Source organism: Scatophagus argus, chromosome 1 (genome assembly GCF_020382885.2).
Source record: "Scatophagus argus isolate fScaArg1 chromosome 1, fScaArg1.pri, whole genome shotgun sequence".
In the NCBI taxonomy this organism is placed as follows: Eukaryota; Metazoa; Chordata; class Actinopteri; family Scatophagidae; genus Scatophagus; species Scatophagus argus.
The window spans coordinates 14,189,707-14,211,833 of NC_058493.1; the positions used below are offsets into that span (position 1 = coordinate 14,189,707).

Here is a 22,127-nt window from a genome sequence, read left to right on the forward strand (position 1 = left end):
TTTGTCTGTCATTTATTTTACTTTTTCTTAGTATCTCCTCTTCTTTTTGTCCCTTTTGAAATTAGCAATAAAGGTGGGAGACCCTGTATAGTTCTGATATAAAAAGGATTTACATAAGGAAATTTTGTTACACCTTTCCATCAACTGGCACCCACTTTCATCTCTTTACAATACATCCCCATTAGAACAAAGGCCCATTTTATATTTTAGAGGAGAATATTATATTGATTTGCCTCCAGCATATGTTTGTATGATACATGACACAAAGTTCTAGCTTCAATAATGATATGGTAGACACACTCAGGCTATTACTTTTTCACGTGTCATAGCAGGCACCCTGAAACTGCATAGATTCTATGCATTATAATTGGGCTTGTCAGACACTGAGAGGAAGGTGAAATTGACTGCGTCTACTTACTGCTGAGACTACTTACAGATCCGTTGAGTAGATGCATAATATGAATGGCAACACAACAATGCACGCTCTTTGAAATATTGACACTTACTGCCCCATGGGAAAGATAGGGAACCATTGATTCTAATTATGCCCAGAGCTTTTCACAAAAGATTAAAAACCAATAAGGCAACAATAAAAATAAATACATCAACGAGAAGATAAATAAACGCGCCCTCTCTGCGTGGATGCGCATTACTAATTTTTAATTAGTTCAGTGAGGGGCAAATCGTGGAGATAATTGTAGATGAATCCATAGCTGAGGCAGGACCACGGCGTCATTTCTCTTAGCTGCGGCGCGACAGGAAATCCACTGTGCTGGTTTTAATGATGCAGTTACTCCAGTTCCTTTAAGTTAATCTACACTTACATACATAAGTGCTTGTATAACCCCCCCCCCCAAAAAAAAAGAAAGAAAAAACCCACAGGACATTAAAAAAATCACGTCACTCTCTGATTGGCCACGTGCAAGCACGTAAAACCACATCAGGTTCGTCGAAGAGGAGAAGTGATTGGCGTTTGCCACAGGTAGTACTGCTCTGAAATTCAGTTATTTCTCCCAGTAGTAAATGCTGCTAAACTTTCCCACATCCTGTTACCGCTTGAAGGCGTGAAGACATTAGATGACAGCGGACCGCCTGGTGGACAGATTCACTGTAGCGAGAGTCCGGCTCTGAAGCGCGCACACACCTCAGCACCTTGGACAGAGCGCAGCGCCGCAGTGGCGATGCGTGGATTCAACCGGTGGCTTCCCACTGGAGCAGCAGTGTGAGGGGCACCGTTTGACTGAATGTTACATAAAAACTCTTTGTGTTCCTCATGTGGGCAAGGCTTGCTCTCTGGATCACTTGGACCGGCGCTTTTTTTTTTGTTCCTTGTAATACAGAGCGCCTCCGTGGATTCAGTCGTGTTGGTAGGCGTGCCGCTGAATGAGTGGTTGACTCCAGAAGCCGTGCAGAGCAGCGTGGATTAGGTGACTGTCAGCCGGGCGCAGCGGTGTGGTGGTGGTGGTGCCTAAGAGACCCTCCATTTATAAGGATGCTGGTGGGAAATGCCTGGAGACAGAGATGACGAGATTTGTCAAAAGGCACTTGAACTCCTGTCAGATCTTTGCTCGAAGGGGGAAGTGCAGAACGAACACTGCCTTGATTTTATCTACTATTTCCGAGATCTCGCCAGGCCACGCTATACGGATTCAGGTGAGGAAACCGTTTGCACGCTCGATTCAACGGTTGCATTTAATTGAACTGGAGTGAGCGAATTTTGCGCTTAAAACTCAATAGGTGAGCTTCGGTGTCGGTCAGAGAGCCTTCCCAACCAGCATCACTTATCTGCACATTGGATCTGCAGCATTTCCCACATGAATTAGCTCACTAATTATCCAGTTTAATCATGTAATCCTCTTTGCAAATAAAATGTACTTGCACTGCGACAACCCCCTTTTACACCGAGAACCATTTTCTTACATTTTTTACTTCGAATCGACATTCTCGTGGCGTTCTGCGATATTTAAACTGTGTGGTGTTGGTCGAGTTCAGTCTTTCCACATGTGCACTGATGCCGGCTGTCTCACGGTGACAAATCGTACAAAACTGGGTGTGTAGGCTGTGTTCTCCTCCCTGGATGCCTTGCGCTCGCCGGTATAGCAGCTACTACCTTAAAGCATTTACTGTATCCCACTTTCTTGAAAGTTAAACTCATTTAATTCCTTGTCTTGCCTCAAAGCATGCATGGAAACATAGATATTACTGAGGGCGTGTGTTTTTTTTTTTTTTGGTTACCGAAGCATTCAGTCACGCGTGGAGAATTAAATGTGACCACAGAGTCACATAACATCATTATCTGGAACGAAAAGCAAAGGAGATAATGTGAAGGAACGAGTTCAGTCCTTCACATGCCCACTCCATTCATTCTGCCTCCATTAGTTTGCATTAATGTTTATCAGTATCCACCACCCGAAAGCCCATTGTGAATCCTCCACTCCCTTCCTCTTGCTGTCCCTCTCTGCACCCCTTTCTTCTCTTCCCCGATCTCCCAGTCCTCTCCTCTGTCTCATTCATCATATAGGCCGACCCTGTCTTGTATTTTCCATTTGACAGTTACAAGAGTGGAAATGCTACAGTAGGTGCGGTGGAGTTATCAGGATGGCTTGCCTATAAACTTTAATTTCAGTTTCACCCGCCATGTGTCATCCAGCGTGATGGCAGCCCTCGTAATAGAATGACAAAGGAAGTAGATTAAAGATCAGGTTCAGCACCCGTTTTTGTCCCAGGGTTCAGGATGGGATTCAGGATTCGGTATTTTTCCAAAGAATACTGCTTATGAGCATCTATGTGTGTTTTATGAACAAGCTGGACATAAAACACAATGTTGACTCAACAACTGGCACCCTATGCTCTTCTTTGATAAGACATTTTGGGAAATATATTTATTTGCTAGCAGTCTTACTGAGGATTATATGAGAAGATCAGTACTGCTTTCATAGCCATAATTTAAATAAGAAGCAGGACACAGACTGGAAACGGGGAAACAACTAGCCTGGCTCTGTACCAGGAGTGAAAACAAGTTTTGGTTTTACGCAATTAAACATGTTAATTAATGAGCTTTAGAGGCGCTGGTGAGCAGATTTTCTTACCTTGGACAGAGCCAAGCTAGCTGTTCCAGCCTGTTTCCACTGTGTAGCTGAAGCTAAGCTAACTGGCTGCTATTTGCCATACAGACACAAGGGTGGTAGAGGAAAATGGGCCAAACTGAGCCCCCCAGGCACAGACAGCCCTGCGTCCAGGTAACCACAAAAAGTAATCATGCAGCCACAAATTAAAGTAGTTTAGTATAGTTCACATTACTCTACGCAAAATATATAATTTATATTTGTTATCAAGTGGGTAGGTCATCATGTTATTAAAGTTCTCAGTCTTCTATCATAATTAAAACAGATAAGTCAGTGTAAGGTACAAAACAAGGTCATAAACTTAGCATAGATGTGTATGAGTCACTATGAAGTTATATTGAAAAAAAAATGGAGGCGGTGGAGTAAAACTTGTCAGCAATAATAGGCTGCAAGGAAAACCATACAAATCATAGTCATGTTATTTCTGGATCTGGTTATGTGAAAATGATTGAAAATGCATGTATTGTTTGAATGGGGCAGCAATGTGGTGCAGTGGTTAGCACTGTCGCCACATAGCAAGAGGGTTCCAGGTTCGAATCCCGGTCTGGGCCCTTCTATGTGGAGTTTGCATGTTCTCCCTGTGCCTGTGTGGGTTTTCTCTGGGTACTCCGGCTTCCTCCCACAATCCCAGAAACATGCACATTAGGTTAACTGGCTACTGTACATTGCCCCTAGGTGTGACTGTGTGTGTGAGTGGTTGTCTGTCCTTGTGTGTCGGCCCTGAGATTGACTGGGGACCAGTCGGATAAGTGGTATAGAAAATGGATGGATGGATGTTTGAATGGAGAAGTTTTGACACTAGTTGATATTTTGGTTTATACCTTAAAGGCTGATACCAAGCCCTAGTTAACAAGCAAGAACGGCATTTTAATTCCTGAAAACTGGTCTGAGCAAAGAAACATTATCCCTATGGGCTCCATTTCCCACTAATTTGGGCAAGTTTTGCCATAGAGCAAACTTTTGTGATGGGTCATTGATTTAAAACCATAAAAATGAGATAACTTGTTTTAATTGCCATGGATACACAATAACCTGAGGTATATGTAGAAACTATTATTTGAAACAAATACACTTTTACTTGCTGTAAAATCATTAAAAGAGGCTCATTTTACCACTTTCTCCTCTTTCTATTTTTTCATCTAAGACTTGACAAGAAAGCTAATAATCATATACTTCCCAAAATGTGGAACTATTCCTGTAAGGCTCAGCATGTACACACAATTTATTAGTGTTTCCCAAAGCAGGATCCAAAGCACTGCTGTTTTTAATTGTTACCATCTAATTAGTTACACATTGACCATCAATGCAACATCCTGTGAGGATAGAAACCGGCAGCAGTCGGGGCCCTGAGGACAACCAATCAGAACCACTCACATGTGTGATACACCATGTTGTGTACTCTCAGCTAATATGAACTGTACTACAGGGGGGGAATTAAGCAATTTCTAATAATTGTAAATAGTATTTTTACTCACAGAGGCATGATTAAGGCAAAAAACAGCATCTCAAGAGACAGAATTTATAGATATTGCTTTTCAGCACTTGCTTGCCTCCTACACTGCTGCACCTTTGAAGGTGCTGTGGTCTAAAACTGGTCCGCCCTCCTTGTAGTTATGCAGTCTCTGAAAGCTTCCAGATGTCTATAGATTCTTCTGACAGGCAGCTCTCCAGCAGTCTGACTAGAGGCCCAGTGTCCTCAGATGGCAAGTCCCTCAATTTGTCCACATTATTCTCCCAAATCACACATATTCTGGTTCACAGAAAGCACAGAAAGGACAGTTTGTCTGAGTTCCTGTCTGAGGTCTTATGACAGCGCCCACACACACAAACACGTACACGCACACAGATAGCTTGTCCTCCAAAACTGTTGGGTTTGGAGGACAAGCTATGCTAAACTCTTATTTTTATTTGTTGTGACTGAAACCAAACAGTCTTTAAATGTGGGTTGACATATTGTCTCATTTACTGTTAACTCTTATGCATGTTAATGGCCTAGGAAAAGTTTACAGCGTTCTTCAGCAAAGTCACTGCAATAGCTCCACAACACAAAATTAAACTATACTTCTGTCAGCTGTGACACAGGAGGGTGAGTGTGCAGTTTTAAAAATCTAATTAAAAGTTATTGTGGGTGTTTCCAACTGAAAATCGTGCATTTGGTTTTATCATAAAAAAGAAAGCCATGAAGTACCTCTAATACCACTACCTGCTACCATACTACTATGGTGCACCATACTGGCTGTATTACAAAGTAATTTACACATATGTGCTATTGTGCCAGTGATAATTACAGTACAGATACAACATACTGGCTTGTCAAGCCACTGATGGGTTCACTTAATTGTTCGAGCTCATCATTAAGTCAGCCAATCAATGAAGATACACAGCAAGCATGTCGACTCATACAAAAAAAGACTATTGATGTTATGCATGCACATTATGTATTCTGGTAATCACGAGGGGAACATCTACTTGATATCAGACTCATTGTGTTTATTATGATTAACTTTCTTGAAACTATATCAGCATGTATTTGTTTTGAAGTCCTGGAGTTTTGGGGCTAATATAGAAGCAAACAATGTGACGGCAGTTATTCGAGGAAGCAATCATTAGTGTCTCTTTACTGAAATGGGATAATTTTACTCATTACTATGATGAAAGCAATCACACTCATTATACACTAATTACATTTTTTTAGTTATTATTTTCCTTCCAAATCCTCATCAGCATTGACTGTTCATACAAGGACATGGACACAAAATCCCTTTGTGTTATTACTCTAGGCAACCAATAGCACGTTGCACAGTCAGCACATAAACTGAGCATAAACTCAGCCAATAACAGACATGGTTAGAATGATACAGCAGACTGATGGTGAACACAATGTGTTCAAAAGAACCTTGACTGTTCAAAGTTCAGATTTACCTCAAAAGTTGAAGATATTTCAATACAGTATATGAAAGTAAACATCACAGCAGCTATGCAGGAGTGGAAGTTTTGCATGAGCAAGTTTTGCTACGATTCAAGTATAGGATGTGCTTTCACCTGTAATGTCTGTCCCCCAGCTTCAAAGCATCTTCCCCCACAACGGTTGTTGCTGAGCAACATTTCACTCCTGCTCATGAATGTTAACATTATAATAAAAGAATGTTCAGTTATCTAAGAATATACTCATTTTTGTTTTGTTTGTTTGTTTATTTGCTTTTTTTTTTTTTTTTTTTTTTTACAAATTTAGAGGACTGATAGGAGTAGTATTTTTCAAGTCTGTTGTGGGATAGTAGCCACACATGCACACTGGAATGGGTCATTGCTGTGATCTACTGTCCTCCATACAGAACTGCCTTACATAGTTCAGTTACAGTCCAAATTTAAAGTATTTTCAATGCCCCTGTGCGTTTGCTAGCTATGGCCGGGGACATTATGTTGTGAGTTGTCTGTTTGTCTGTCTGTCTGTCCATTCCATTTTTGTTATCTCAGGAATGCCGTGGGATGTAGCACAAATGTCTACTTGGAATCAAGAGCAAACTGATAAGATTTTGGTGGTCAAAAGTCACTGTGACCTCACAAAATTTCACAGAAATGACTAAAAGGATAATTTGTTTTTCCTTCATTGGAACAATTCATGTCAATAGTGTGAAAGTGAAAACTTTCATTTCACCACCTTTTGGTTACCGTAATTCCTTCAAAGTCTTCACTGTATACTGCAACTTGACTGATGCACGGAGGCATACAACCACAAGCTGGTAATTCTAGTTAGAACAAAATTGCTTCTTTGTGTTTGTGTCCCTCTGCCACAGCTTAGGAAGAAAATTTTTGTATTTTGTACCCAGAGGACTATAACCATGAAAGACTAACCATTTAATTTGTATAATTCAGTCTACCGAAGCTCCATGTTAGCTCTGGCTGGAGGAGGTATAGGAAGTTAAACCCTTATGGTGCCTAATTGACCTCAAATACATCAACTTTATCAAATAACCAAGCCAGTTTATGACAAAGGCAGTGGTTATCACTTCAATACCTCATACAAATCAGGTTTTAATAAGGTTAAGAGAAATTTCATGTTAATAAAATGTAATTACTGTTATGACTTTTACACATACAGTGCAGCAGTGCAGTCTGTGGGAGTTTCAGCAAAAGACCCAGGTTAAATTAGATTATCCCACTGTTTACTGTGATAATATGGTCAAACATGATTGCACAGAGTCATGGACTGGACATCTACAATTATGTGTTGGAGTGGTTTCTAACTTTCAAAAAAGAATTCGTCTGAAGAAAGTCACCCACCTCTTGTGAACAGAGATGATTCAGAAAGCCTTCGTTGGCTCTGTCGGTTCACACCTTACATCTCCTCCCACGGTGACTCTAAAGCCCAGTGCTGCTGTAAACAATTGCACTGCAGGAATATTCAGTGCCATGCTTTGAAACATAAATTCCTATTTGACAGACGAAAGCCTGATATGACACTTCTCTAAAATATTTAATGCTCACAGTTTCTGCTCTTGACCACATTACCACAAGTCTAAGTTGTACTGTGCATGATAGTCACCTTAGCATTGTCTGGCTAAACTACTACTACAGAGGAATTAGTGAGTCAGCATGGGATTTATGACAACAACCAACCAAATAACAACAACCTTAATTTTACCAAACTATGAACATGAATAAATATGAAGAGGCATTTGCTGCTTTTGTTTCAGCAGACTTTCCCTCTGTTATCAGCAAAAATTACAGCATGGGGTATAATCTACTTGGGCGGCAGATATGAAGCTCCAGAGGATAATTAAATAAATGCAGTTAATCCTAATTAATCTTGTTGAGGATTCTTTGTAGCTATGAAGAAAAGAAGCCAAGAAAATCCCACACAAAGCTAACTCCACTGTTATAATAAATCAAGCTTTCTACCAAGTGCAAAGAAGCGTGATTTGTCCAAAACCATTGTCTAAAATGATACCACAGGTCAATAAAAACGGAGCCTAATATATCACTAGCTCTTTTTATTGTATGAACAACATCATAAAACAAGGGTTTTCACACTACTTATAACTCTGGCTTTTGCAGATATGTTAATATTTAAAAGTTGCTAATGATAGTTAAGGAGTAACCCTTAATTTGTGTCTCTTTTGTCACCTCAGATATATCGGTGAGTCTGTTGTCACTGGTAGTGACTGCCTGTGGCTTGGCACTGTTCGGGGTATCCCTGTTTGTCTCCTGGAAGCTCTGCTGGATACCATGGAGGGAGCGTGGGCTTTCCCCCACCACCAAGGAGGCCCACGGGCACCTCAACCCCACCATGAGTCCACTGCCCTCGCAGCCTGCACCCAGGCAGCCAGTTTACACAGCCGTGGACCCGCCAGTGCACAACCGCCGTGAGTCATCACAGTGCTCCATCACCAGAGAGCCCACTCCTATGGCATCTGTGGTATCAGTAGAGGCTCCGGTGACTCCAGTATCACCACCACCTGTGGTCTTAGCCACACCAGAGGCAGCTATGAAGATAAGTCACACATCTCCAGACATTCCATTGGATGCCCAGAGCAAAAGTCAGGAAAGTGGGGTCCACACTAACCCTCGTATTCAAAGACAGACCACTGAACCCCCGCCCTCTGGTCGTTCAATGTCTGAAATTGGGTCAGTATAAGATTTTTGTTGATTTCTTTGTCTTAGTCAGAACTACTGAATTTTCCTCAATAAACTTGTAGCACATCTCCTTCCATCCAAATGGTACATGCATTGGTGTTCGAATTGTTCAGTGCACCATTGCTAGGCCGCTCAATGCTACTGCTAAATAAAAACATCAATAATTGCACATTTCAAGTTCAGTGTCAGCACTTTTCAAATTACTGTTGTTCATACTGTAAACATACAGTATCTCTTAATTGCAACGATGTATGTTTAAAGGCAGCTCCATCCACGTTATTTTCTGGGTTTTTAAAATGTAAGCTCCCACTCAGTTGTTAGTGAAAGCAGTGACACAGGTTACAGATGAGATGCTGTCCCATCCCTCAATCCACACACACAGAAGTTTGCTGACAGCGTAACATGGGGAGTGACGAAAGTGTTTAGCTTGGAGGTGGAAGAAGATTTTATTATGATTGAACCTTTGCTTAAAGATTTGTCAGGTGTTGTTTGTAAAAACACCATTCAGGTTACTCTTCAGCTCCACGAGGGAGACAAAGGGAGACTAACAGCAGCAGAAGTTGAGCAAACTACAGATTGAATGGCGAGAAGGAGCAGCATTAGCTTAAAAAGAAGCAGTGAGTCAGAGAAAAGGTTCAAATAAAACTTTCTGATTGTTGGCCCTTTGCCTGTAGTGCAACCACACCCCTGGTCTTCAGGTCACATGTGAAAAGGTTTTCAAAAGTCTTGGTCAAATAGCACTTTGATCCTCAACTATACATGTCTGGACCAATCTTTAATCTTAGCACTTAAATACTTCAGGGTCACTTCTGAGAAGCTACATAAAGATACAAAAACCACAAAAAATAATTAACTTGTCTTATAAAGTTGTGGAAAGATTGCGGTTATGGTAATGAAAATGTGCTTAAGATGTAGTAGGCTTACTCAACTCAATGTCAAATGCCAGTTATGACGGGAAATGAATTGATTGTGCTTGATTTCTCCTGCCCACAGACAAGGAACCATTCGCAGACATATGAACCTGTCTAATCCAGACTTCAATGTGGCTCAGTTTCAAAGGCAGGACTCCCTCACTGGAATGGGATTGGGGCTTGGCCGCCTTAAACCTGAGCTCTATAAACAACGCTCCCTCGAAGGAGATGAAGGCAGTCGCAGGGGTGGGAGCTGTGGGCGCCTCCACTTTATCCTCAAATTTGATTGTGACCTGGAACAGTTAATAGTTAAGATCCACAAAGCAGAGGACCTCCCAGCCAAGGACTTCTCTGGTACCTCTGACCCTTATGTTAAGATCTATCTTCTCCCTGATCGTATGACCAAGCACCAGACAAAGGTGCACCGCAAGACACTGAACCCTGTGTTCGATGAGGTCTTCCTGTTTCCTGTGGCATACTCTGAGCTTCCCACACGTAAGCTGCACTTCAGTGTCTATGACTTTGACCGTTTTTCACGCCACGACATCATCGGCCAGGTGGTTGTGGACAACTTCCTGGATCTGGCAGATTTTCCCAGGGAAACAAAACTCTGCCGGGAAATCCAGTATGTCTCCTCGGTAAGTCAGCACTTGAGTTCAAAACAATATCACGTGCTAATGCCATGTTATATTTAACTTTATATTATTACCAAAACAGGCACAAGGTGTCATATTAAGTCTGAACTTTTTTGTGAAGTGCATATTTGGTTCACATTTGGGTCCTTTATTTCAACACAGTCTGTCTCTCAGTGACAGTATAAAGTCTTTAAAGAGCTGTCACCTCTGATTAAACAAAAGAAGAGTTAATTAAGGTAAGGCGAGTATTGAAACTTGTCAAATTCACTTGGTAAATTTGTCTGTCTCTACCAACAATACATACCTGAGATACAGTAACTGCAACATATTTGCTTTGTTGATGTTTCATTTTTTTGTAGAACAATTTGCAACATTTTTTGAAATGTGTCCTGTTGGAGAGGAGCAATAATTTAAAACAATGAAACACTGCAGATGCAGATATTACTTTTAAAATTCAGGCTGAGACTGTCTAAGGTCAACAGGATTTAAAGCACCTTGCTATATTAACAACTAGTTGGATGTGTGTGTGTGTGTGTGTGTGTGTGTGAGAGAGACCTTGTACATCTATGCGAAATCCATTTTGGGTGTCGCATCAAAGGAGTGAGGAGCCGTATTTGCAAAGTGAGCACATTTTAGAGCTAGGTAATGCATCATGTCATTGAGGGGCTTCACAAGTCGATACGTAGGGTATAAGCTCATACTTAAGTACAAAGTCACCAGTGCCTTTGTACTAAAGTGTATTTATGGATACCAGTCATGTTACTCTGTCCAGATAAGTCAGAGCTCTTGATAATTTAACTGATCCTGTTAGTGAGACCTTGTGCAGCTGATATGCAACAAGTCTATTGTATAATAGAGAATATGTGCAGATATTTACGAATATATACATCCGATGACTACTTCATTGACGGGCTTAACAGCTTAACCAGCTGTAATGTGCAATTGATCCCATTTTGTCTTGACATACCTTAGAGGCATTAATAAGACTTCTTACTGCCCTGTTGGATCTATTTTAGCAATGTCGAAGCATTCAAGAATATCTCCTGTGAGTACGATGTTATCATAACCAATAGAACTGATATTCCAAGCTGTAGTATGCTGTAGATTTTTCTTTAAGACATCACTTTGACTATTGCTGAACTGAAATGGCAGCTACTTGGAGCAATTAAGCAAACCACTTCGTCAGTCGCAATACATAAAGTAGCAGAGGTCAGTATGACTGAGCAGCTGTGTGTGTCTGTCTCTTGTGTAGCTAATAAGCAAAGCATCCTCTACCTCTGCTGGTGTCTCTGCTGGTGTCCACATTTGTTTCCAGCAGCTTTCTTCCTTGACACATATGCAAATGCGTCTGTGTTGCAGCCATTTCAGTTGAATGGGCTTTGTCCCTTATACTAACCTGAATCTGTGTGCCTTACAGATTGGAAATGTGTCATGATCTGCCTGTCAATCCAGGCTAAATATACCCAGCAAAGCAATGTGATGTATGTAGTTTTCTGAAACCTGTGAAAACCTTCAAATTTACAGATATGTTTTTGCTTCGAGAAAGAGAAGAGCTATATCATTTAATTTTAATTTTAATTTTAAAAGTCATTCATATTTTTCATTCAGGATAACTACTCCATTGTGTGTCATTTCTGTGTATGCATCTTAATATCATGGACAGATGGTAGCCTTGCTGTACAAGAGCAGCAATACATTTGAAAGGCATCTGTTGAATGTGTTTTGATTGTGGTAAATTTGTATACAGTCATCTAGAATTGCCTATCTGTGCATATGTTACATATCTTGCTCCCATATATATTATTTATTCACAAAATTAAATCAATGACATACTAAAGTTTTTTTCCCCGAGAGAGCAGATCGTCTGTATGTAGTTATATAGTTTAGAGTTATATACTAAAAAACCTCCACCAGAACATGAATATTAGAAGATTATAGTTAAATATCTCTAAATATCTGTACATGGATATTACATGGTAAATTGAACAGTTTCAGTTATTTGTTCAAATTTTAATTTGATATTGTGGTTCAAAGTGGTAGTTCCACAATCACTGTTACATGTATCAAAGCTTGATTAACTGGCTGGGAAAGATTTCAAATCAGATGTAGAATTTCAAAATCTTAAATCTTATTTACTTGCATGCTTGCAAATCAGTTTTCAGTTCAATGGGATTTGTTGGCATGACATGCGATATGCACTGCCAAAGCCACAAGCACAGCTATGAAAAAAAGGAAGGAAACCAACCATCAACAAATCAATAGAACACCTTTCAACGTGTACAATGAATGTTTGTTCAATGGTGTAGCAGAAGGAGACCCATAGATCTGCTATATGTGTTACATTTGGCCATTATGAAAAGCAAACCTGCTGGAGGCAACATTTATAAATGACCGTCTGGCATATTGTCAGTATTCTCTTGTTACAGAATCACAGGTTGTATAATAAAGGTGGATACTCTGAGCTGTGTCAAACCTACGTGTCTCTACACAGTTGCAATGAAAACACTCTTAAAAGAATTAGGATAATGATATCTATGGAAGCCAAGAAAAATGCAATGTCACCAGGCACGACCAGGCAGCCATGTAGAAAAAGTTTACCTTTATGTTTCTAAAGATTCATTATCAGTTTATAAATTGAATTCATAATTTCCATTCAATACAAATATATTGTTATCATTGCGGTATATCCGTTTGCACAAGTAAGCAGGGAGAAAGTTAACACCAGTGGGTGAGTGACTCTTCTGGTGTGAAAGCTTAGGCACAGTGGGATACATTTCCTTCATGATCATTTATAGACACTGTATAATGCTGTGTTATGTTCAATGTACTGTGAGGTTGAGATGCAATTGTATTTTTCGTTATTTTGCTTGACTTCTGTTTTATTGAAATTTAGACATCCGATATTTCTTTCTCTGCACACACAGACACACACGCTCACTGTACACACGCTGTATCCATCTGCATCAAGTAAAAGCCATATATACAGCCTTCACAACCACACTTGGCATCCAAAAAGGCAGCAGCTGTGTCCCACTTTAATGATCCATACAAATTCCAACTGAGTTGATTATGTAAAGTGACAAAAATAAGGAGTATATAAATAGTAGCTGTCAATATTTCCTGCTTATTCCCTTGAATTTTGAGTATGGTGTTGACAGATACCATGGCCTTATGAAACAATGCGCATAAGAAATGGAAGAAGGACTCAAAACCAGAGAAAATGAAGCATAAAGAGAGAGCTGCATGAAGATTCTGGAAAACAAAACCTTTCTATATCATTGCCAAGGGGGAGGACAGGTAAAATAAAAAAAGGCATATGGACATGACAAAATGTTACATTTGTACGACAGATAAGGTTTATTAGTTTCTACTCCATAAGCAGTGAACTATACTATTGTATAGTGTTAGCATGTAGTGTAGTACTGTGTGTAATTGGAGGCATCGGCGACTGGAAGAGCAGCAGAGTGACACATTTAGAATGTCCTCCCTGTGCTTAGGGTCAAGTCTGTTTCTCACTGGCTTCAGCCTCTAATGAGTTCCATAAGTTCACAGGGGCGAAGTACACCCACTTGACAAACTAGTAGACATATTGAGGGTCACGTACAAGTGAGTGACTGCTTGGTCATTTCAACAACCTCAGGACTGTGGTTGGAAAGGTAGGGAATAACACTCAAATGCAGTCTATTTGACCTCTTCTAAAGAAAATCAAGCAATAAACACTCCCACCACATAAGGAGGGAGATGCTCACACTCTTTTATGGTCATGTAAATCACGATCCTGCACTGTATGCTGTCAGTACCGTGGGGGAATGGCCTGTCTTGTACAAATTGGCTGAGCAAGTACATGCATATTTCAGTGAGCTTCTTTGCAGTTAGAGTGGATAAGCCAATAGTCTGTTAGAGGGCAAAGCTTGCGTGGAAAAGATCACAGGGATGTACGCTGACATTTGCACTTGTCTTGAAAGCTTATGCTTATATGTTTGCAAAACCAAATACTAACAATGGCAAAAAATCTATTCTAATGCGATAACATTTGAAAATATGTCTTAAGCCTCAAGACAGTTTTTGTGAAACCTTAACCTATATCCCTGATTAGAAATTAATGGTCCAACTACCAGTTCTCAGTTGGCCTTCATTTACTTTTTGTAAGATAGCTGATTTTATTTACTTATTTATTGGTCTACATGTGCAGAAAATAAGAGACATGGATAGACGGAGAGAAAGGAGGAAACTGAGAAAATGAAGCCTTTTGTTCTGTCAGTATGTCAGATAGACACTTTAGGGAAATATTGATATTGACAAAAATACTGATATTCTTGTGTAAACACTCAACATCTGGTTGTTTTGTGAGGCAGTGCTGTCACTTCTGCCCTTTATTATTGATTGTCAATCGATGTCACCCAGTTAGAATACAACAGTATGTGACAGGTGGTGATGGGGACCAGAGATTCACAGTGTCTGGAGTGCTCCATTCTCACACTGTTCAGTTTTTTCACTTTCACAGCTCATGCACATACACGCACACATGCACATACACACACACACACACAAACTCCTACACTTGCACAAATGCTTGTTCTCTAACATTTGCACATGTGCCCCACACATATACACTCATAAACAAGCTAATCATCTTTGGACACCAGTTCAGAGGTAGGACATTTGGTATGCAATGCAACAGAGCCCATTTGTCATTATCACCATACAGATTCATTGATGTAATGATTAATAGGGCCAATAGGATTACTATTAAATTGTGACTCAACCAAGATCAATCACCGAACAGCATGGACAAACATTTCTGTCCTTTCTACAAGGTGTAATAGCAAGACACAGTTGTCATTTAGCACACATTGTACTTTAGCTAACAAACACCTGACTATACTGTACAGCTCAGACTAAAGTGAAAACTGTGTATTACAAAGACATCTTAGATGGCATAAAAAAGGGGCTATTCTGTAAAGGTAAACGCTTGAAATTGAAAAATGTTCCAAATTGTTTCCCGTAGTTCAGGGTTTTCACAGCAATGGGAGGCTCGTTTGGATCTACCATAATTTCCAGATTATAAGCCGCAACAATGATGCGGCTAATTTATGGATTTTGCCTCAAGAAAAAGTGACATTGAGAGCGACAACGAAAGAGACCGACAACGTGGACACCTGCGGCTTATAGACAATTGCGGCCTATATATGTACAAGTTTTTTTTTCTTTTTAAATTTAGTGGGTGCGGCTTATAGTCAGGTGTGCTCAATAGTCCAGAATTTACAGTACTTTAATCTACTAATATTTTTTGAAATGAAGATGTCATTATCTACTATCTACTGAATTTGCCTTTGCAAATGATTACCCTGAAAGTTAAGATATTCAGTAGCCTGCACCAACACAATCTTCCTGGCATACCAGCAGATCAGCAAGAGACTCTACTGTAGGAGTTGTTGTCTTCACCAGACACGTTTGTGTGCTTTCCTGGTTCTCACTTCTTTACTGGAGTTATTTTGAGAGCAAGTGATAAGTGAGCTTTTGCCTTCCTGCAGCTGAAGAGAGGTCTCTGTGTCAGGTGAAATGTGGGAAGCTTTTATTAGAGCAATGTGATGGGGAGAATATTCCTTGAAAGAAACACATTTCAATTCTGCAAGGTATCGAGTGGACATAAAAAGAAAAAAAAAAAAAACCAACAAAAATTTCAAATGAATTTCAAAACCACACGCACATACACATGCACATACATATATATTTATAACAAGACAATATGCTTGAAATGCATGCACACAGTTTTGTGAGAGATAAGTGTATATACTCAGTTCAATGAACAAGTAGGCTGTCAACATAAAATTAATTCAGTTCAGTTCCGTTAGTTCAGACCTTTTAAAGACAAACATTCATTGTCTCTCAGCCATTGGCTATGGGCATGCACTGTTACATTCTGAGTTAATTGTGTTAATGCATTAACCTTGAACCTTTAATCTAATGTTAGGGTACGTAGGTCTACCAAATTAACCAAAACTTGTGAACAAAAGGTATGTCTTGTGCACGCATTAGCATTCTGAGTGCTTGCTGCAGTAAAACATGACCTTTGATGTATATATATATCTTTTCTTTCTATAGCCACATTGGGGCTCTGCAGTAACCAAATGTCAGATGGCCATGCACTTATCCTTCAACTTTAGCTTGTGTACAGTAATTAAAAACAGCAGAGCCAGAAATAATGCAAGTCGAGTGACTGCTGAGATGCTTTTATCAATATAAAAGCAACAGATACTTGCATGACAAAAATTTAGAAATATCATCAAAATATAGCATATGTTATGGTTAAGGTGTTTTGTATTGTCTTTCAGGATAATGTGGACCTCGGAGATCTGATGTTTTCACTCTGCTACTTGCCTACTGCGGGGAGATTGACCATTACCATGATAAAGGCTCGCAATCTCAAAGCAATGGATATCACCGGTGCATCTGGTAATTTAAAACTGATAATGTTTATAACTACAGAGGCTCACTGGTATCCTGAATGAGAATGAATGTCTTACAATTCTGTGTCCCTCGTTTTCATAGATCCATACGTGAAGGTTTCACTAATGTGTGAAGGTCGCAGACTGAAGAAAAGGAAGACATCGACGAAGAGGAACACTTTGAATCCAGTTTATAATGAGGCCATTGTCTTTGATGTCCCTCCAGAAAATATAGAGCAGATCAGCCTTTTGATTGCAGTGATGGACTACGACCGGTTAGGAGCTTTTATATACAAGTCATGGAATATTTTGAGACATTTTTAATTTATATTTGCTGCAGGACAAAAAAATATTTAAAAGTGTATTATAGTGATTCTGTAAACTTTATTTCTGCCCCATAGTTAGCTATCATTAAAGTTTGACCAGTTTTTTTCTCTCTTTTCACTCTCAAGTTGAAATGTGTTATTTTTGGAATGCAGGGTAGGTTGTGATCGCATCATTTCTCTCTCTCCCTGCTGCATACAGTGTAGGCCATAACGAGGTCATTGGTGTGTGCCGAGTTGGCAATGATGCAGACAGCCTCGGCCGAGAACACTGGAGTGAAATGCTCACATATCCTCGAAAACCTGTCGCCCACTGGCACCCTCTTGTCGAGGTGAGGTGACTTCACTATGACGAGTGTGATATGTGTTCATATGGATGCATGACTAGATTTGAAGTGTGAACACATTTTTTGTTCTTGCTAAACATGATTTTCTTTTTTTACTAACAATGTCAAAACAGTTGTAGGCCTTAGATAAACAGGTTTTGATTTTTGGACAGCAAAGTCTAACTGACAATGAATAAAATTAGACGGTAGACGGTTATGACTGGCTACCGACATACCTCAGACATGTGACCAGTTTAGTCAATCATTTCAGAGTTAATGTAAAATTTAAAAAACAACAAACAATTTGCATGCAAGAGGTAGATTTCCAGTAAAGAGTAAATAAAGTTTTATTTAGCTCTGTGATGAAATTGGGTAATTCGTAGTAACAGTTGGGGATTTAGTAGAGGAAACAAAATAGAAAATAGGGGCATCAGTTTTAGCACATTCTATGGTAGAAACTGACACTAAAGCGAAAGGCAAATACATGGATTACTGACAAAAACCAACCAAACACACAAAGGATTTTAGAGGAAAATACCAGGCTGAAGAGGACTGCAGGATGAAGAAAAGTGTAAATGAATTAGTAATTAAAATGATCACAGCCCATTCATTAAGGCACAGTGGGCTCATTAGTATTCAGTGATACAGTAGTGTGTTGTTACAGTGAGGCTGTGAAAAGATTTTTGGTCAGTGGTAATGAGAATACATCTGTAAGCTACTGAACGCTGAAGGAAAAAAAGAGTAAAAACAAAGAAAACCTGCCTGATAGCCTGGACATCCCAGAAACATTATCTTGTTTAATAATCTCCTGTGAAAACAGAATGGTTCACTCTGAAAAGTCCAGAGGCTGATGGCTGAGGCTGATTATTTTGTACAAAATCTGGATCTGATGACGAGTAGATAACCTGCTCTCCTGCAGGTTTAAGATCATAGTTATTTTGGCCATTTACCGATCTGACAGGTTTCCAACAAGACCGCTCGTCTTTGATAGTGTGCCAGTTGTCTCTTTCTTAGCTTTATCTTCTTTTTTTAATATTAGAGTGCAGGGGGCAATTAGGCAGGGGTACAAAGTAGACAATGCTTTCATGTGATTAAGTCCCAGTCATGTGGGGGTAGCTAAGAAGGACACTACCCAATCAAATCCTCCTAGAAAATATTAAGATTTACTGGAATAGTTCTGAATTGCAGAACAGTAGATGAGGCACAAAACTAAGAGAAACTGTAGGACTGATATTCTCACTGCAGAAAAAGGCAGTCTAGAACAGCTTAGAATTTGAAGGATGGCGTCTCTGACCTGTGCACTCAGCCTGGAAAAATGAGTCTATTGTGCGTATTTATGTGCACATCAAAGCTTTGTGCCTGCAAAATACAAAGAGACAGCAAGAGTCACAGAAACTGAGCTCACTATGCTTCCTCCAAGGCTACAGGGGTATGTCGCACTTTGAAATCTTCATTGGAGCCTCAAGAAACGACATTTATTATTTTCTTTCTAGCAATTCAAGTGTAAGTTCTGTCTTCACAAGCCCTTCATGCTCACACTTCTCCCAAAATTGCAAAGCACTGTAGTTCTAACATGCTGATTGGTTTCAAGCACAGGTCTATTTACATGTTTGTTTGCCAAGTAAGCCACTTTGTCTGTAAAAGCTTTTATCTTTTTGCTTGCAGTTGGCAAATGTAACAGTCACAGTGGCACAGTCTATTCCAATACAATTGAGAGAATACATAAATAAACCAACCTCCCAAAAAATAAAAATGAAATGGGAGGCATTCACTGTTTGTTTTTCATGCCCAATTCATAACTCTGTAGGTGGTTAGAACATTTGTTTGAAGGTTTCAAGATGATAAGCTGGGATTCTGCAAAAATTGGCTCTGGTTTTATTTAATACGTCTGTACAACTTTTTGTATGTGCAAGACACAATTTCCTGGCACATACATTGCACACCTTTAACTGTTGTGATATTGTCTCAATCGGGGGTCTTGAATCTTGAATCTTTATTGTTTCTGCTTGACTCTACGTTCCATGTATGCACCAATCACCAAGACAAATTCCTAGTAATGTGAAACCTCTTCACTTACATGGCTAATAAATACGATTCTGATTCTGATTCTTTGCAGTACCAGGGGACCACAGGTAGTAGCCAAGGAGGATCCTGTAATTCTCTGAAGACGCCTCCTTCTCCGTAGCCTTGAGCGTCAATTCACAAAGGGCACCAATTAACTCGAAGCCTCGGCCGTACCTCTGGACATTAATGCTGCAGGGGGCTGCACGCAAGAATACAGATGTTGCTAAACTACTATAGAAAAGAGAGAGAGACAAACTGTCTTGGGCTTTGCTCAGTTGAATCAGTTGCATGTTGAATGACCACAAAGATGGATGTTTTCTTTTCTAAAAAGTCCCATAAGGAAAACAGCAGACATTTTAAGTCTGTACTATCCCTGGGTTTATACAGTAGTTACTGTTTTTTTTTTTTGTTTTGTTTTTTTACATAGTCTTGTTAATTGTTTTAATGAGGTGAGTCTGTATTTGCACAATGTACTGACAACCAGTTGAACTGCCATACTGTTTTTTTTTTTAATTTGGTGGTGAATTGGTGCATGAGGTCATGGTTTGGTGGGATATCTTCTCCTCGTTTGTTTGTTCCTGTTTCTATTTTTGGGAGTATGATGTGTTGTTCTGTCAGTTGATGTGCGGTGACGGTTAATTTCGAAACAAAATATCTGTAAGCAAAATATGTTAAATGTTATCAATAAATATTATTCCATTAAAAAACAACGATTGTTGATCTCCAGTTCAATTTTTGTGCATTACAATTTAAGTGGGCAATATTTTTCTCTCTCTCTCTTCTTTTGGCCATTTATTTATTTGCATGTTTTTAGCTTATTATGGGAAATATAAGAAAAAACACTTTTCTAATCCTATACAGTGGACAACTAGAAAATATGTGGGACAATACAAAAATAAAATTCTAAACAAAGTAAAACAAACAATTATGTCATGAGAAACTTGTAATTTACTTTGTACCACATCAGTTCTATAACTGTTAAAGATTTGGGTATTAAAGGAACAATCCATGAAAAGGCACCCCAGTAGATTTCTGGAACAGGCAAGAGAAGCTGCTTGTGTAAGCAGATTATCAATGCCTGCAGGCACAGCTCTGAAATGAAACTTTGCCAAATTAGGAGCTACTTTAAAGCAGTTTAGGGGAAAAAATGGGAGTACATAATCACAGCACACATTTGCAATGGTTGCCCTTGCAGTGGGCAATCAATTTAGACTATGCAATGGATTGGAAGGACTCAGACATGTTGCTTATAAGTTGGCAAGCTGTTGGTGGGCAGTAAACTGTGGAATTCAAAATGACCCTTCACACACTGATGGATGGGTACAGAGTGTGCTATGACTTGATTTGCATGTAAACTTAAAGTGTTTGTAAATTTGACATAATCTTTTGGCATCCAGAGGTTTGTCTGACTCATTCAGTGAATTAGAAAATAGTAGCGGTTATGCTGTTTTAATATTTTCCCTTTTTATTTCAGTTAAGAATAATCATTCCCCTTATATTTATTTCTAATTTTATGTGCATGACTGGTTCACAGGCAGCACCTCCACCATGCCTATAGCATTGTTACATTAGGTTTTTGCTGTTTTTCTTCTGCTGTTTCTGCTTGTTGTTGGTGAGAGGCCAATCATGGTGGTTAGTGAAAATGTTTTTCATTCATTGTTACATGCACAGACTGTCCTTCAGGCTACATACAGTTCAGCATATGATGTTTTAATGGAGCATTTAAAGGTGTAGTAAGCACAATATTCAGTACAATTGTATCCTTAAAACAGCCAGAAGGAGACATTTGAATACTGAAAACCATTTGCAATTTGCATTACTTCGAGAAATAGTCAAAGCATACAAATGTATGGTAAATGTTCTCTGTTTTCAAAGTGTGACATACAGTGTGGTGTAATGTGATGAGTGTAGTTTTAGCAATATCCCCCTTTCGTAATCGCTTTCGATTGTTGTATTAACATAGGGGAGTAAAGACCCTGTAAAATGAACTAGTATATAACATTAAACTACTCATAAGATGTGTGGAGAAGAATCAAGTAATGGCAGGTTGTAAAAGGAATCTTGCCTTTTACTCAGTTAGTAGCAAAGAAAAAATATAAATTATATATATATGTTATATTCAAGGACAGATTCAAAATGAGAAAAAAAAAAGATTCTGACTGTATAGTTTCACATCGGGGCTCATGTGTCCCATATATCATATTTCAAATTACACTTTAAGTTAAGATGAAAGAGACAGAAGGATTAAAAGGAACAGTGTTTTTCTTGCTTTGTATTAACTGAGCAACTGAACAGCAAGTTCTGTTCATGTCAAATAATAGACATCCCTTGGCAGGATAAAAAGAGCTGAAGCTGAGAAACAGCAAAATTTGATAATGCCTTGTACTTCAGTTTCATCTCCTGTATCATTATTTTAATCTTCTGTGTCTATGCATGAACAGAACACACCATATCATGTAAAGTTCCATATCGTTAAAAATCTGAATCTCTTGAAAGAAACCATAATCAGTTTGCTGCGGTTTGAGCTTATCAAGCTAAGAGTGAAGTACACAAAGCTTTTCTGTACAATTTATTGCTTTATCAATCTCACATGCACAGAAACCTGTTTCCTCTAGTCCAAAAAATGTTCAGCTCAATTACTATTTCAAACTGATGAATTA

At 39.2% G+C, this 22,127-nt stretch overlaps 2 protein-coding genes across 3 annotated transcripts in view; one reads left to right on the forward strand and one right to left on the reverse strand.

Annotated features, from left to right (window-relative positions):
- Nucleotides 1-22,127, reverse strand: part of LOC124064477 — a 956,368-nt gene that overhangs the window by 23,525 nt on the left and 910,716 nt on the right. The window lies entirely within an intron of this gene.
- Nucleotides 967-20,174, forward strand: syt9a (synaptotagmin IXa). 2 transcript variants are annotated; one of them, XM_046385283.1, is made up of 7 exons: nt 967-1,653; nt 8,255-8,750; nt 9,753-10,308; nt 16,641-16,761; nt 16,858-17,029; nt 17,280-17,409; nt 19,520-20,174. In XM_046385283.1, exons 1-7 carry the CDS (start codon nt 1,506-1,508, stop codon nt 19,586-19,588), a joined length of 1,692 nt encoding a protein of 563 aa, XP_046241239.1. In that variant the 5' UTR covers nt 967-1,505; the 3' UTR covers nt 19,589-20,174. The 2 variants fall into 2 exon arrangements, with proteins under 2 accessions (XP_046241239.1, XP_046241246.1); XM_046385290.1 differs by lacking the exon at nt 19,520-20,174 and having other exon boundaries at nt 17,280-17,418.

Bases quoted from the DNA above. Each gene is read 5' to 3' on its own strand.
- syt9a (XM_046385283.1), top strand. From the start codon at position 1,506: ATGCCTGGAGACAGAGATGACGAGATTTGTCAAAAGGCACTTGAACTC. The intron at 1,654-8,254 runs GTGAGGAAACCG...TTGTCACCTCAG, and splicing joins GCCACGCTATACGGATTCAG to ATATATCGGTGAGTCTGTTG. The intron at 8,751-9,752 runs GTCAGTATAAGA...TCCTGCCCACAG, and splicing joins CGTTCAATGTCTGAAATTGG to ACAAGGAACCATTCGCAGAC.